General features: G+C 43.6%; 1 protein-coding gene across 3 annotated transcripts in view; it reads right to left on the bottom strand.

The window, feature by feature from the left end:
- Window positions 1-16682, bottom strand: part of MAP4K5 (mitogen-activated protein kinase kinase kinase kinase 5) — a 341354-nt gene that overhangs the window by 46562 nt on the left and 278110 nt on the right. For all 3 annotated transcript variants that reach the window (XM_029598355.1, XM_029598353.1, XM_029598354.1), the window contains one exon: window positions 16190-16293. In XM_029598355.1, the coding sequence (XP_029454215.1) occupies window positions 16190-16293 (104 nt within the window). The remainder of the gene's footprint in view (window positions 1-16189; window positions 16294-16682) is intronic.

Here is a 16682-nt window from a genome sequence, read left to right as displayed (position 1 = left end):
TCCATCACAGCTCCCCAGGCTCTTCTGAATTTCAGCAAGGTCATTGCCACCAGAGGAACTAGAGGATGCATATACAGAAGGCCCTGTCCCCAATTTAGGGTTAAAGGCATCTGAGATTATTCTGTGCATCCCTCTCCTGGAGCAGAAGTTTGAGCCCTTTCTGTTTGGAAGAGATGTCAACAGATCTACCACAAGTGTTCCCTACTCACAGAATATATGGTTTGCTATTCACCTGTCCAGAGACCATCTGTGGGGTTCCACGACTTTACTCAGTCTGTCCACCAAGACATTCTTCTTGCTCGCTAGATGCGTGGCTCTGAGAACCATGCCATGGGAAATGGCCCTGTCCATATCAGGAGAGTTTCATGACACAGGATGAATGATCCCGTTCTTCCCTGCTTGTTGATATAGAACATAGTGACTTGAGTTTGTTTGGATGAGGACAATTTTGTTGGACAAATAATCCCTGAAAATCTTTAGAATGTACCATACGGTCCTTAGCTTGAGAAAATTCATCTGATGACATTTTTCCCAAGCAGATCAGAGACCCTGAATGCAGAGTACAGGAGCTCCCCAGCCCAGGCTAGACACATCCATGGTTAGGACAATTTGTACTGGAGGAATTTGGAAGGCAATTCCTTTGGCTAGGTTGGAATGAATCATCCGCAAGGACAGATGCTGGGTGATATGGATACTATCTTGAAGATCCTGAGTGGCTTGATTCCATTGAGACTTCTCACTTTCAATGCATAGCCAGCATGGCTCTCTGCTTCAACAGCAGGGGGGAATGAAAAAAGGTGGATCTATATTCAGGCAACAACCAACAAGGACTGAATTACATAGTCTGGATAAACAGATAAGCATGGGTGTAGCTTGCTTATTGCGGTGGTAATACCCCTAACTAATTAAGCTATTGCACTTAGATGCAGTTCCAACACTGCTCTCTACATTAATGGAGGGGTGGAAGGGAAATAGAATAAAAAAGGTTACTAAGAGCCAAGAGAAACAGATAAGTATGTGAGAGAAAAAAAAAAGTGCGAAAGCTTGCTGGGCAGACTGGATGGGCTGTTTGGTCTTTTTCTGCCGTCATTTCTATGTGAGGACATGCCACGGGGGCTACATGCAGTGTTTAAGCCATGAGGCCCAAAAACCTCAACATATCTCATGCTGGCATCTGCTGATTTGCTGTTATCCTCTCCACAGTGGATATCACTGTGGTAATCATTTCTTGTGGAAGAAAGGTCTTTGCCCAAGTGATGTCTAGCAGAACTATAAATATTCGTTGAGCTGAGGGCTCAATTGATGATGAACTCTAGCAACTCCCAACAACTGGATGGTTTTGCTCATTGATTGTGCAGCACCTCTGAGATAGGCTCTTGACTAGCCAATTGTCCAGTTAAGAGAAATACACGCACCCAAACTTGTGCAAATATGCAGCCACCACAAAGCATTTTATGAATATATGGGGCACTGATGCCAGGCCAAAGGGTAACAAGTGAATCTGGAGGTAGTGTTTCCCTACTACAAATCTGAGATACTTTCTGTGAGCTGGAAATACCTATGTGGATTTAAGCATCTTTTAGATCTAGAGAGTATAGCCAGTCTTGTTTTTCAAGGGAGGAAATCAAGGTGCCGAGGGAAAGTATTTTGAACTTTTCTCTTACAGAGTACTTGTTTAAAGCCCTCAGGTCTAGGATGGGATGGAGTCCTCTCTATGGTCTGGAATCAGGAAATACTTGGAGTAGAATCCCTGTCCTCTTTCTCTTGGAGGAACAGGTTTAACTGTATTGGCCTCCAAGAGGGAGGAGAGCTCCTTTTGCAGCAGTTCTGGATGCTAAGATGTTTCCCATGAGCTTCTTAGTGGGCAATTTGGAGGGGTATATCAAATAGGCAGAATCTGTATCCTCTTCTGACTATGCTGAAAATCCAAGTGTGTCTGAAGTTACTCTATGCCAACAGTTTACATAAAACCTCAGCTTGCCTCCCACAGGAAAGGTTTTTGGCACAGATCCCGACTATGCTTTCCCCAATCCAGCAGAAACCCATCTCAGGTTTTTGGCTGGTATGCTAGCTGTAGATTCTGGGTCCTCTTCAGTCTGAGATGAGAGCAAGGTACCTGTGATTGATGTTGACAATGGGTATGATGAAAGTATTACTTCTGAGGATAGAAGTGCCTCCTGTTGAGGACAGTTGGTTTGGAGTAGCAGAGGAAAGTGTCTGAAGTAATGCACTGAGCCACCATTTTCTTGATTGTAACTGTAAAGAGCCTATATTGGATATTCTGTCATAGGTATGAGGCCTGCAGTCAGATAAGTTTGTAGGCAAAAATACCTACTGCAGAGACTTCAATGCTGTCTCAAAAATATTAAAGGTCAAGTGGAACATGTGTTTCCAGAGTCTTTTCCCTTGTCCACTAATGACTGTGGCTCATTTGTGTACCTTCTTTCATTAAATAAGGGTAGATCAGAAACAGCTGCAGCATTGCACAGTAGTCTAATTGGAGCTACTGCCTCACTCTTCTCAGAAGAAATTTTCCCTACTGCAGGGCTCATCTGTTCTAAGGGCTATTGCATGCAGCCATGAAACTCTAGGTGCGCCATTGGCCAATAATGTAGTACATGCAGACCATTCCTGAGCAGCAGCAGTTCGGGGATCTGCCAATACCCACGACTAAGGTCCATAGTGGTTAGGTACTGGGCCCCGACTAAGTGATCTAGCAACTGGACCATCTGGGGCATTGGATAAGTATAGAGTACACTCATTAAGTTTCCTGTAGTCCACATAGAAGCAGGTTGTAGCATTTTTCTTCGGAGCAGGAACTACAGAAGCAGCCCAGGGACTATGAGATTTCTTTATAACAACTAGAACAAACATCTCTATCAAACTCCTGTTTCATTTGCTTCTCAATCTCAGCAAATATCAAATAAGCACTGTTTCAGTGGTTTATGGTAACCAGTTTCTACACTGTGAATTGCAAAATCAGTAGTTCTTGGTTTAGTAGAAAATACATCAGCATATGCTTGCAATACTACTTTTAGCTATTTCCGTGTAGGATTTAACTACTCTCCCACAACAACTTATTATATATATCCTTCAGGTAGTGTCTCTTTTAGGAGATCAGATAAGGGCTAACTATCCTGACACTCCTCTGGTGAGCTACATACAGCCAGCACCATTGCTGTGCGATCAGCATAAACCTTTATCATATCTACATGACAGATATGCTAATTTCTATTTTGAGAGGGTGAGAGGGACCCTCCCTCTCATCCTCCAGCCAAAAAGCAACATGAACAGGGAAAATCCAGTAGAATCCTAGGGTACTACTCTGTAGGCAAATGGTAGGTAATGTAAATACTTTTCCTAGTCCCAGTATCCCAACTCTGCAAAAGTCTTTAACATGATTTAAAGTCCCGTTAAACTTCTCCACCAACCCATTAGTTTCAGGATGATATGGGGTGGTACAGATAGATTTTACCTCACAGTGTGTCAGAAGATTTTGGATCAGTGCAGACAAATTGTGCCCCCCCTTGATCTGAGAGTATTTCTCGTGGATATCCTACTCCGGAAAATATTTCTAGCAGGGAAGTGGCAACTTTCTCTGCTTCTATTGAGGATAAGGTTACTATTTCAAGGTACCTTTTAGCAAAGCCCACCACCATCTGTATATAATTTTTCCCAGTCCGACTGAGGATGGCTACAGGTTCCACTATATCCACTGCTATTCTCTCAAATGGTTTACTGATAATTGGTAGGGATTTCAGGGGTGCACAGGGATGATTTTGGGACTTACCCACTCTTTGGCATGCAACACACTTCGACAATATTCATCTGCAGCTCAAGATATTCCTAGCCAGTAAAAGTTTTGTCAATCGGGTATATATGCATGTCAATGCCTAGTGTCCTGCTAGTAGAATGTCATGCGCAATCTACAAGAGTTGTTCCCTGTATGCTTTGAGTACTATAAGTTGCCTGCCTGCTGTTCAGGGCCTGCTAGCATCAACAGGATCAATCTCCCTGTACAGCAAGCCCACTTTCCATAGGATACAGTCATTCTGGTTTTGCTCTGATGGCTGGTCAGCCCACTGCCGCAGGGCTTCCACGTCAGCATCAGAATGTTATGCTTCGTGGAAAGCATGTCTCTGTCCTATGTCAGTATGCATAACTGGAAGAGTCTCTGCTGGTGACTCACTTTGATCAGGGTCAACAGTCTGGTCAGTAGGTATGTCAGATGAGTCAAACACTCCCATACTCATGGCTCTGGTTACCTCAGAGCTGGCTCTGCTGGAATCAATGGAGAACGTTTCCCTGTGGCATGATCAGCTGATTCTATCGGAACTGGATCAGGGTCTGGAACTGGAAGATTGAGCTCCACTGGTTCCACATGTTGGGCTGCTCGACTCTGACTTTGGGTTACCAGGGCAGAGACATGGATTGCACTTTCAAGAGAAATGTTCAATTGCCCCATGTCTATCCCACACAGCATTAGTACCAGCATATTCTTAATTACTCCTACTTCTCTGCATCTAAGGCTTGGTACTCCAATCCAGGTATAATCGAGCAATGGATACAGTTTCTTGGGTTTCATTGGCCAACATTACATCTGCAGTATGCCCCAGAAAAACAGCATCTTCTGGCACCAGCTCTGGTCACGTAAAGTTATGTTAGAGCCAGTGTCCACAAGCCCAAATATTTGGGCCCGATTCACAGTTGCTGGGATGCTGTATTGTTGAAGTTCATCTGCCTCCTCATTTGATAAATGTCCAGTAACTCCTTTTGTTGCTACTGCATAGGCCTCTTCCCTAGAACTGGGACTGCCCTTGAAAGCTGTAAGATTCGATGCTGAAGCTGGAGTGTTTCTCAGTGCAGACTTGGGGGTGTATAAGCAATCCACCTTGAAATGACCTGTGTGCCCACACTGATAACAAGGATGTTCATCCTTAAAGTCTTTAGGTTTTTGCAAAAAAATGGGAGGCTTGCTGATTTACTGAGATTGCAGAAACATAAGACTTGGGGTCTTGACCGCCTTTAATTCCTTGCTGCTGTGGGTATGGACAGTTTCTCTTTGCTAACTAGGGACTGTTAGCCACAAAGATGTCAGCCAGCTCAGCTGCCTTCTCTGGAATACGAGGATGGTGATCTTGAACACTCTCACCTCTGGACATCATCATTGTAAAAACTGCTCCTAGACCATCAGGTTTCAGAAGTCTTCCAGGGTTTTAACTTCCAATCCAATAAGCCACTGGCTTTATTGGAATCAGCTGGATCAAAAACTCACTGAGTATCATCCATCTCCTTCTGCAAATTCCAGAACTTGATTCTGTAAGTCAAAGGGGTAATAAAATAATGGTTCAATAAAGCCTTGCACACCTTCTCAAACTGGGAGCATGTCTCTAAAGACAGTCCTTGAAATGCCTCATGTGCTTTCCCAGTGAGCTTTCCTCCCAAAAACCACACAGTCTTTCTCAGGAATCTCACTGAGGTGGCAAATCTTTTTGAAGGCAGTTAGATACCCATTAATGTCATCTTGGGTGTCAAACTGTGCAAACACAAGTTGGGTCCTATCTGGGTGGTAGATCCAGTCTGCCTTTGGCACAGAGGATGGGCTGCAACCTTGGATACAAGCCATTTCCCTCTCCAGCTTCATTTTCTGCAGCTGAAATTCCTGTTCTTCTTGCCATTGGTCTTCCTGCTCTTGCTGCTGCTAGTCTTCCTGATGCCACTGCATGTAGATCTGACAGATTTCAGCTGGTTGGCATCAGGCCCCACCAGTTTTCTGGTTTCTGCCAGTAGGGAGTCTAATCTCCCACCCAGAGTGGAACTCAGGATGTGCTGGTACTCCCTCACTGCAACGGGCATGACCAGTATCTCCTCGTCACTGTGGTCATCCAGATACTCTTGTGCTGAGAGAGACATGTCCAGTGTCAGTCTCTGCTGTCCACTCTTGGCATGTGGTCGTTTGCCATCAGCACACAACTAATAATCTAACTCTACCAACAGAGTGTGAATGGGGGAAGGAATCCTGCTGCTGTTGCACTCGTTCACTACTTTCTGTGTCTGCAAGTTGCAGAGCAAAAAAAATAAACACTCTGAACCACTCAGTGGGTAGTGACCTTCACCACACACATTGAGCCTGATTCCACCTCTGCCACCAGAAAAGAACAGAGGGTCTGTCAAATATCATCTCAGCTCTACCCTTAACATCCACTTAAGGTAAACCCTGTAGCCACTTGGAGGATCTTGCCAAGCACTGCCCAGGCCCGCCTGCATGCACCTGCACACATGTTCCTACACTGGCAACCTCCACCCGCCAGTGGGTTCTGGCTTGCCTTTGGGCAAGTACCCTGCCTGCAAGTATCCTCTGGTGGTTTCTAGGGACACAGGAATCCCAGACAACCCAGGTCACACAGTTCCTAGAAATACACCTACAGACCAAATACAAGACAGGCAGAGCTAACAAAGTAATAAGTTTATTAACAAAAAAGTAAGAACAATGAACAGAAAAAAGATCTAATCTGAAAACAGGAACAGGTAAAACAGCAAAGGTTAACTGAACACTTTTCACTATTTATCTAGTACCTGGGAAGATCAGGAAAAGGCTGCCCACATGAATGCCTCAGCACAGAGTTCTACTCCCTCTGTATTCCCAGTCAAGACTAGAGAGTTCTGGCATCTTCAGGGCCAATCAGTGCACAAAATACTAACAATCACTCCCTGACCAATGGCCTTCTGGTAATAGTTTTCTGGCCAATGGTACTAGAGGAAGTTTTAATCTTACATTTCCCTCAGGGGTGCTGAGATGTGTATGCTATTTAAGCTTTCTTCTTGATTAAGGCAGCACCCAAAACCTCTGCTTGAATTACAGTGCGGAGGTCAAACACCACTTGCAGGTCAGCACAGAGGAAATTAGTTCTCTGGGGGAAAAGTGTCACAGGGCAGAATAAACCACAGAGCATGCATAACTTCTGTTTAGCCACAATATCAAATATTTAATGGAAAAAAATTAAATATTAAAAATTTTACCATATAAAAACACAAAGTGATATCACAAAATAAAAATTTAGAAGACAAAAAATGTCAGTCAATAAAATCAAACATCAGTATTTATTAAAGCAAAAAACTGTTACTTATACCACTTCTAACAAATGGACTTCAGCAGTAAAGCCTATCACAGTTTGAAAATCAAGATGATCACGATACCCGACTGCCAAAAGGCAAGCATTTTAGAAAAAGTAAGTCATTATATAAGCATCAGAGACAGCAAACCATTACGTGGTATTGTGCTTTTTCTATAAACGCTGGCAGCTGGGGATGACATGACTTTCTTGGTTTTCTACCATGATGGGCTTCACATGGTTGGCATTGCTGAAGTCCATTAGTGAAGGGTGTTATAAGTAAAAATTTTCTTTCCTTTGTTGACAGTTTGAGTTTTTGTACAGCAGCTATTTTTGTGTTTTATATTTTTAGCAAATGTGAGACTATTTCTGAAGTTTCCCTGATGGAAGCTGTTGTTCAGCGAAACATGGCCCAATGCGGGATAATTCTTTGATCATAAGGACAGTTTTCTGGAATAACTGTGGAATGGGACTATTGTTTGAACATGCAATATACGGCATGCTATTGATTATAAGGTTTAATAATTTTCTGGAATCTGTATTCATCCCAGAGTTGTTCAATTATATGACAGAGGGCGCAATAATTTCTCCAGTTAAGCAGAAAGGGAGAACATTTTGATCTCAGAGCAATCAATTTCTTTGCTGAATGGAACTTGAATTTACTACTGATAGCTACAGATGTTTGGTGATTTTTCGATGGACATTTGTTGTCTTCTAAATTATTTGTTTTTTGCCAACATAATTGTTTGTGTGGTAAATATTTAATATTTAAATAATTGTTTCCATTAAATATATTTTAATTTACATGTGTAATGAAAAATGTTTTTATAAATCAAGTTTACCACTGTCAGGTTTAATTTTCTTTTTGTGGTAGTTATATTAACCAATCTGTATTCTTCTATTTTTGCATTTAATACCAATCAAATATGCCTTATGTTTGATATCCACTACTTAGTAAATAAAGCAAGTCTGCTTATCCGTAAACAGGGCTCTCCATAGACAGCAGGATGAATTATCCATAATGTGTAGGTGATGTCATCCGATGGTGCCAAAATGAATCCAGTTCTCAGAAATCAGAGACTTTATTGAGCATGTGTGGAATCCCCACACATGCGCTGCCTCATGATCCCCTCAGTCTTTTCCTGAGCTTAAGCTTTAACTAGGTAGTCGACTCTCTAGGGATGTGGGCAGGTATTAAGCAAGACTACGTCATCCTGCTGTCTATGAAGAACCCTGTTACAGGTAAGCAAATGTACTTTCTGCATTGACAAGCAAGCATGAATTAGCCATAACATGTGAGGAGTCCCAAGCTGAGGGTAGAAAAACAGAGCAACTACAGAAACATGCAACCTAGACCCTAGTGCAGTGGTTCTCAACCTTTTTTCAGTCGGGACACACTGCTTATTACAATCTATGGCGGGAAAAAAAAAAGGTCCTGTATTACTTTAATAGATAAGAATGACATAAGGGAAAAATAAGACTACTCTCTCTGAACATAAATTATATAAATAGTGAATCTCCCATACCAGAACAGCACCAACTTCCAGCACTCAAACTGTAACCACGTTTCCTAAGAAAAGGCAACACTGAAAATATTACACCAGGCCTTAAAACTCCAAAACTTCTATTATGAAAATGGAAAAAGCCAGGCTGCTATAGAGCCCTACCCAGAAATTACATGCAGCAGAATACCTCACCTCAGTCACATGTGCAGACCCTCACCTAACAAAGAATAGAGAAACCATAAAGCATAAATAGAAACATGCAGACGAAAACTGAACTGGAAACCGAAACAAGTCAGTCTCTCTATATGCAGAGCAGCAAAGGAAAGAGAGAAATCAGTCCTCAAAATAAAGCAAGAAATATAAAACAGCAGTAAAACCATACTAATAAAAAGAACAGATTATTTCAGAACAAATGATGAATGGAATATCCGATAATTAAAAACTCAAAAAAGTTCTAGACACCAATAAAATATTTCAAAGCAGCAGCCACAGATGCAATAATTAAAAATAATAAGGATTAAAAAATGCTCTGTTCTCCATATTTATTTATTTTATTTATTGGTTTTATATACCGACATTCATCAGTGATATCACATCTGTTTACAATGTAACAAAAACCATACGCATGCAAGCGTTTGACATGAAGTGAAGATAGGGATCAAAAACAGCAACTGGGGTGGGTAAAAATATTTACAGGGATTGAATGCAACCATTGAAGAAGCTAAACGTAGAACTGTAAGATAGTATACAATAATATACACATTAGTGGTACAAAATGATAGCAGGAGGGACAACAGAGAAATGCTTAAGCTGAAGAGTTTATACATTGCATAAGATTCTGGTGAGAATAAAACAAGATAGGAAATAGAGGATTTTAAAGTGTAGTTCGAAGGGGAGGGATTTAAACGGGAGGCGAACTTTTGGGGAAGGGGAGGGATGAAATGGGCTGAAGTGTGAGCTGAAAGGTATTAGGTGTAAGCTTTAGTGAAAAGCCAAGTCTTAAGTTTTTGATTAAATGTTTTGTGGCAGTCTTCCTGGCGTAACTCTACTGGCATTGTATTCCAGAGGGCGGGACCTGCTACCGAGAGCGCACGTGCTCTGGTGGAGGCCAAGTTTGTGGTTCTGTGTGAGGGGGTCTGAATGGTGGCAAGGTATTGGTGTCTGGTGGGTTTAGTGGTCTGGTGGAAGCTAAGGGAGTCGCTAAACCAGTTCATCTCTGGATTGTACAGCGCCTTGTGTATGAGTGAGAGGGTCTTGTATTGAATGCGGTATGCAATTGGCAGCCAATGTAGATCCTTTAAAACAGGTGTTATGTGTTCATTTCTATGTGTGCTGGTGAGGATCTGGGCAGCTGTGTTTTGTAATATTTCTAAAGGGTGGATGAAGCTTTTTGGTAAACCTAGGAGGAGGGAGTTACAATAATCTAGTTTGGCAAGAATGGTCGTTTGAAGTACTGTACGGAAATCCGAGGGATGGAGTAAGGGTTTCAGTTTTCAGGGTTCCATACCTGCAAACATTCGATTTCCAAGTGCCCTGAGATTGTTGTGAATTAGGAGGCGGGGATGGGGGTTGTTTGCAAATTTCTCCTCTCTGTCAGTCACACACATAGGCTCTCAATCACACAATTAACCCACATTCGCTCTCACTTACATAGGCTATCAATCACACATGCTCTCTCTCATACACACAGGTTCTTAATCACACACTTACATACATACTGTCACACACACACACATATTGTCACACACACACACATATTGTCACACACACACACACTTGCTCACTCACTCATTCCCTACCGAACTAGTGGCAGCAACAGCCTCCTCCTCTTCCAGCCTTTGTGGCCTCGTGAAGGAGTCACATTGGCTGCAGGGGCTGACGTTGCTCCTCGTTTTGCTCCAGGCCGCACTGATCTTCTTTACCTAACAGGGTCTCCTCTTCCCGCACTTGCTGCTGCTGCACTCCACTTCCTTTTCCGGGCTACAGGGGTGGGAAGAAGAGACCATGCTGGTGCCACTGACTCCAGGTCTCCTGCCACGTTCCACTTGGGCTGAGGAAGAGTTGCATTTCGCTGGAGCAGGAGGAGCAGCTGGGCCAGCAAGGGACTGGGAAGTGTCACGACAAACTGGTTGAGAACCGCTGTCCTAGTGGACAACTGAGCAGGTTGTGCAAAACTTGTCCAAAGTTACCATCTCTTCAAGACATATGGTCACAACAGAAGTGGGACAAAGGTGTGGACTGATAACCAAGCAGCAGCTTTGCAGATGTCTTCAATGAATGTGATCCTTAGATGAACTACTGAAATCCCCATGGCTCTCATTTGTAATCTGCAAACCAGTCAGTGCATAACAGGGTGCAATACAGTCTGCTGGCTGATTAAAATTATTTTGGCAACTTCCAGGCTCAATCTATTGAGATCAAAGGATACAAGCAGCTGAGCAGCTTGATGATGTTGAATCCTTCTTAAGTAATATGCTAGGGCTTTTTTGCAGGCCAAGGAGAAAAATCCCCTTCTCCTCTGTGTGCATGCAATCTCTGAAAGAAAGCAGACAGCACAATAATTTGGTTAATGTAAAATGCAGATACCACTTATGAAAGGAACTTAGGGTTTGTGTACAGAACCACTTTGATGCAAAAAAACCTGCAAGTATGGTAAATACGAAATCAGATGGAGTGGCAGTTACCACCCAGGCAACTTGCTGGGCACCCTGGATGATCCAGTTGGGTCTTTATTTACTAAGTTACTATGTTTACTCTTCATGCCAAAGTGACAGTAACAAGAAATGATACTTTTCAGGTAAACTCCAAGTCCACTGACTCATGAAGTTGGAAAAGAGATTTCATGAGTTGAGCAAGGACCATGCTAAGGTCCCAAGGTACTGAAGGTTTACTGACCAGAACTTAGAATGCCACAAACCTCTCATGAACTTTGATGCCAACAAGTGGGTAAGATTGGAGCGCCTTCCACCTGCTAGTGATATGCTACAATGGCATTTAGTTGAACTTTAACTGAAGAGGTACTTAGGCCCAAGGATGAGATGAAGAACAGATATTGAAGAAAGTCCTTCAGGCCACAGGGTAAAAGGATCCAGTCGGCTGGTCTCATATCATGTTGAGAACCTTTTCCATTTCAATCTGTAGGTTCTTATCATCGAAGGTTTTCTTGTTGAAATCAGCATGTCCTCCACCTCCTTAGGAAATAGTAAGGAGACTGCCACGAGTTCAACATCCGCACCCTGAGTGCCAACGACAGTAGGCTTGGATGGCACAGTCTGCCAACCTCCTGAGTGATGAAAGTCTTAGAGCTCCCTAACAAAACTGGAGACTTAGCTGACAGACAAGATATGGATACTACACTTGCTGTAGCCAGGCCGATACTATGAGAAGCAATCTTGCCTTGACCTGTATGACCTTCTGGATAGTACTAGCAAAGAGAGTAACTGGCAGGAATGCAAAAAGTGACTGTTCTAGTTCAGCACCAAAGCATTTGGAGCTGAACTTTGGTTGCTCAAAACATGCAGAAGAACCACTTGACCTTTTATTGTCTTCTGATACAAACAGGTCAAACACCAGCAGTCCCCAAAACTTGAACTCACCTATGACCCTTTAATTCAAGAACCACTCATGAGGTTGCAGTACTCTGTTTAGGTGGTCAACCAACATGTTTTGGACTCTTGAAAGAGGCTGCTTAGAGATGGGTATTGCGATAACCAGATTTGGAGAATTTCTTCACACAGAAGATGTACGAATCCATGCCTCCTTGCTTGTTAATGTAGAACATAGCCACTTAGTTGTCCATCTGGATCAAAATTCTCCTGCCCAACATCAGGTGAGAGAACATTTCTAGCGTATAATGAACAGCTCGCAGCTCCAGCTAGTTGACCTGCAGATGGCCCCCTGCTGTGTACCATGACCCATGGGTTCACGTGACCTCTGTGTATGCCCCCACCCCTTGGAGGAGGCATCAATAGACAGATCACTTGATGCACTGGGATGCACAGCAGGAAGCTCACCTTGAGAACCTTCGGATTCATCCACCACTAAAGGGATGCCTTCGTCTTGGGGGTTATATGATTTGATGTGATAACAATTGGAGGAGGTGATCCTGCTATTTCTGGAAAGCCCACTGAAGGCCCTACATGTGCAGAAAAACCAAGAGGACTACATGCATGGCTGCAGCCATATGCATCAGAAGAACCAGGGCTGATCTCACTGGTATTCGGTCCTGCTGTAGAAGACAGCTCACTAGGTGCATCAGTAAAGTGGTTTTCTTAACTAGAAGAAATTCCTTCTCTTTGACTGAGTCTATCTAGGATCCTATGAACTGATTCCCTTGTGAAGGGGTCATTTTGGATTTGGGGAAATTAATCAGGAACCCAGAGACTGGAGAAGTCAATGGTCATGATGAGGGACTCCAGAACTCCTGTCAGAGATGGATCCATCACCAACCAATTGTCCAGATAAGGGAATAGCAGACGCCCTGTTGATACAGATACACAACCACTAACTGCAAGGCATTTTGTGAATACTCTTATGGCCACCAAATGACAAATGTGAACTTCATGTGAGAGAGGTGAATGCGGATGGGTGCATAAGCATCTTTCAGGTTCAGAGTGCATATTCAATCTTCTAACTGAATGAAAAATAATTATCTGGAGGGCATTTATATTGAACCTCTCCTGAACCAATATTTTTTTCAGCCCATGAAAATCCAGAATAGGTCTCAATCTCTGACTTCTTGGGGATCAGTAAATACTGAACCCCTTGCCACACTCCCATCAAGGGATGTTTGATAGCCTTCTATCGCAGAAGCAACACTACTTCCATCTGCAGCTGGGATGATTGACAGATGTCAGAGCTGAAGCCTGTTGGGTCAGAAGTGAGAAAAATGCAAAAGGTAAACAGCTTCCACAGTTTTCAGCACCCACTGGTGACACCAACCGATTTCTGAAGGAAGGACTGAACCCTCCTCCCCCCACTGGAAGAGGTGGGGAATGAGGCCTCAAGATCATCAAAAACTGGTCGTGGGCTTAGCCTGCAGCTGCTGCTGGGCCTTTAGTTGATGCCTTTCCCTCTGCTGGCCTCTAGCAAGCAAGTACTGCTGTTGAAAAATGGTAGGAGTTCAAGAGAATTGAAAAGAGTGAAAGGAGCATCTTTGTATGAATGGATGCTTGTAGGAAAAACTACTACTTTTGGCTGGGACCGGTTGGTCTCCCACTGCCAACTGTAGGGTGAACTGATGCTCCTTAATCAGAGCCACCATCTATTTTACCTTGTCACCACACAAGTTTTTCCCAACTCAGGGAACATCCACCAGACGTGATGCACATCTTCACGAAGGACACTTGCACTCAACCATGCAAGCCTTTGAGTGCTGATGGAATAGGCTGAAGTTCTGGCTGTGGTGTCAAAAGCTTCGAACATGGAGTGGATCGGATGCTTCATACATTACTCTACAACCTCTATGGCTCAGCAGAATTTCAACCAGTTCCAGATCTGACTCTGTCAAAGGTTTCAGTTTCTGCATAAATTCATTAAAATACTGTTCCATGTACAGTATGAACAGCAATTTGAGCACTAGGCATGGATCCATGAAGGACCTTCTTCCTACAAGGGTTTAACATCTTTGGGTCCTTCCCAGGACCCGTGTAAGAGTGATCACAAGTGCACTTCATGTACTTCCATGCTGACACTGCCACCACCAAATAGTGTGGTAGCACCTATACTTCAGATTCAGCTTTCAGGCCACTGTAAGGCATGATATTGGCATCTGCAACATCCTCATCAATAGATCTTTGTGGAATCTATGTACCAGAATGGACAGTGTCCACTAGAAACTGAAGCAGCCCTAAGATATCTGTCCTCAGGTCTCTTCCTGACAACGATGGCAAGTGTTTACCATCTTATCCAGGAAATGTGAGCAGAGATCTTCTAGAGGCAAAGTATGCTGGGACAAGTCCAATAAAGAGTCACAGAGAATCCCCGTGGAATCCTCCTCCTCCCCCGATCACAGAAGTACACTGTGCCATGATCCAAAAATGATGGTGGCATCCATGGAGAAGACCTCCACTGCTCCAAAGAGGAAATTTCTAGGAAGAACTCAGTGTGCACTGATGCCACTTCTTCCCCTTCTGATAAATGGACTCTCCTGGAGATGGCGAATCTATGACTGCAGAGAGGGGAGTTACTCTCACCACGGGAAACCCCTGGGATGAAAAAGGAGCCTCTGGGAGGCTTTGAGCGGCACCACTATGTGGAAGGATTTTCTCCATCTTGGACAGGAGAAGCTCCAACTTCCCTTTCCAGTCCTCCGGGTCTAAAAAGGTAAAGGAATTCTTCACAAGCTGGGCTCCCTCTGGCTGAGACATATTCTTCAGAGATCCAGATCAGCTCTTCTTCACTAAGGCCCACAGGGGTGCCAAGTGGGAGCTTGGGACTGCAGTGGAAGCTGTAGTGGTGGCTAGCTCCAGGGCACTTTGTGTCAGATGCTGCAAGACTTCCAACTGATTGACAGTATGTCTGATGGAAAGTGCTGAAAACGCCTCCTTCTGTGCCATAGTAGGACTTCTGCATTTGGTACAAAAGTGCTCTGCCCCTGATAAAGATGGGGCTTTAGCAGGCCACATTGTGGAACAGCTCTGTGCAGAAGAGACAGATATCACCCTGGACCATGCAGGGTCTGGTCAGAAAAAATGACTTGGCACCAGGGGTATCTTCCACACCATGAAGAAGGCTGGCACCTGTACCAGGGAGGTCCCATACTGCCTTTGGCTTGAGACCAGCTCCACTTTGGTGCTGATGGCACATGCTTCTTTGGGGGCTGAAGGAGAGAGGATCCCTTGTACCTCTTAGGTGCCTTGCTCAACCCCTGACCTGAGCTGGATTTAGGAACTGGAGCCAAGTGGGGAACAGGATGGGACAGGGGGATATTTTGTCCGACTTACGAAAGAAGCATCCTACATTGATTTCGTGGGCTGAGAATTCAATGCCTTGGTTCTGGGGTGAGGAGAAGCTCTGTTGTGCCTTCCTTAGAGCCTCCATTTTCCAGATGTAATGTTGCGTCCGCAAAGACATCCTACTGCAAATGAAGCAGATGACGGTCATGATTAATCTATAGGCAGTGACGACAAATCAAGAGAATTTGTGTGACATCCAGCATCCACAGATGCAGGCCTTGAAGCATGTGGTGGTCTTCTTGGCCCCGGACTTTTTTCACCTGTTCATTATTTGAAAGAATTGAAAAGTTCTACTGAGGAGCTGTCAAGAGTAGCTTGAAAAGAAAACAATGTAACAAGGCAGAAAATCTAGTTCAATGAAATGGAAGAACAGAAAAAAAAATTGGAGAGAGACTAGGAACACGTCTGTGCAGTAGTGGCTGGAGCAAGACTGATGTGCTCACGAGGAAGCATGTATGCGCATGGGGACTCCCACATGTGATCCATAAGGTCTTTACTGAGCTCTGAGAACTGGGTCTGAGTCAACACCATCAGATGTCACCTACATGTTATAGCTAATTTATGCCTGCTTATTGACGAAGAACAAACAAGTAGAATACACGTGGGTAAAACATACCTTTATTAGCATGAATTTCTGCATCGGTTCATACCACTGGAGTAAAACAATTCCAGACTGCAATGCTCCACAGAGGTACTTGTGTCCAGTATATGGGTTTCTGACTGCAACAACACAAAAGCCATAGCTATATAAAATGTGATTTGCAACAAAATGTAGCAAGGTACATATATTGATACAGCAATTCCTTGTTATTTGGAAACTCACCTAGTAATTTTGCTTTAATGGAAATTCCATTTTGGGACTGAGATTTGATACACTGAACTTGCAGACTCACTATAATGGAGCTCTGACCTAGCACTATTCCTGTTCTACTGGGAAGCAAAAGCTTGTTAAGAGTTCAGAGCCATTTTAAATAATGGCCTTTCATGAGAGGAAAACCTGGCATATGAAGCAGTAGGTTCATTTCAGGAGAGGAACGCCTGAGACAGAAACTCCTGCCACAGTCCGCAGTTTCTCTCCACATTCCGTCTCATCTTGTGGGAAGTAAAAG

Source organism: Rhinatrema bivittatum, chromosome 4 (assembly GCF_901001135.1).
Source record: "Rhinatrema bivittatum chromosome 4, aRhiBiv1.1, whole genome shotgun sequence".
In the NCBI taxonomy this organism is placed as follows: domain Eukaryota; kingdom Metazoa; phylum Chordata; class Amphibia; order Gymnophiona; family Rhinatrematidae; genus Rhinatrema; species Rhinatrema bivittatum.
Note: the sequence above shows the minus strand (reverse complement) of the source record. Positions and strands in the feature narration are given on the sequence as shown.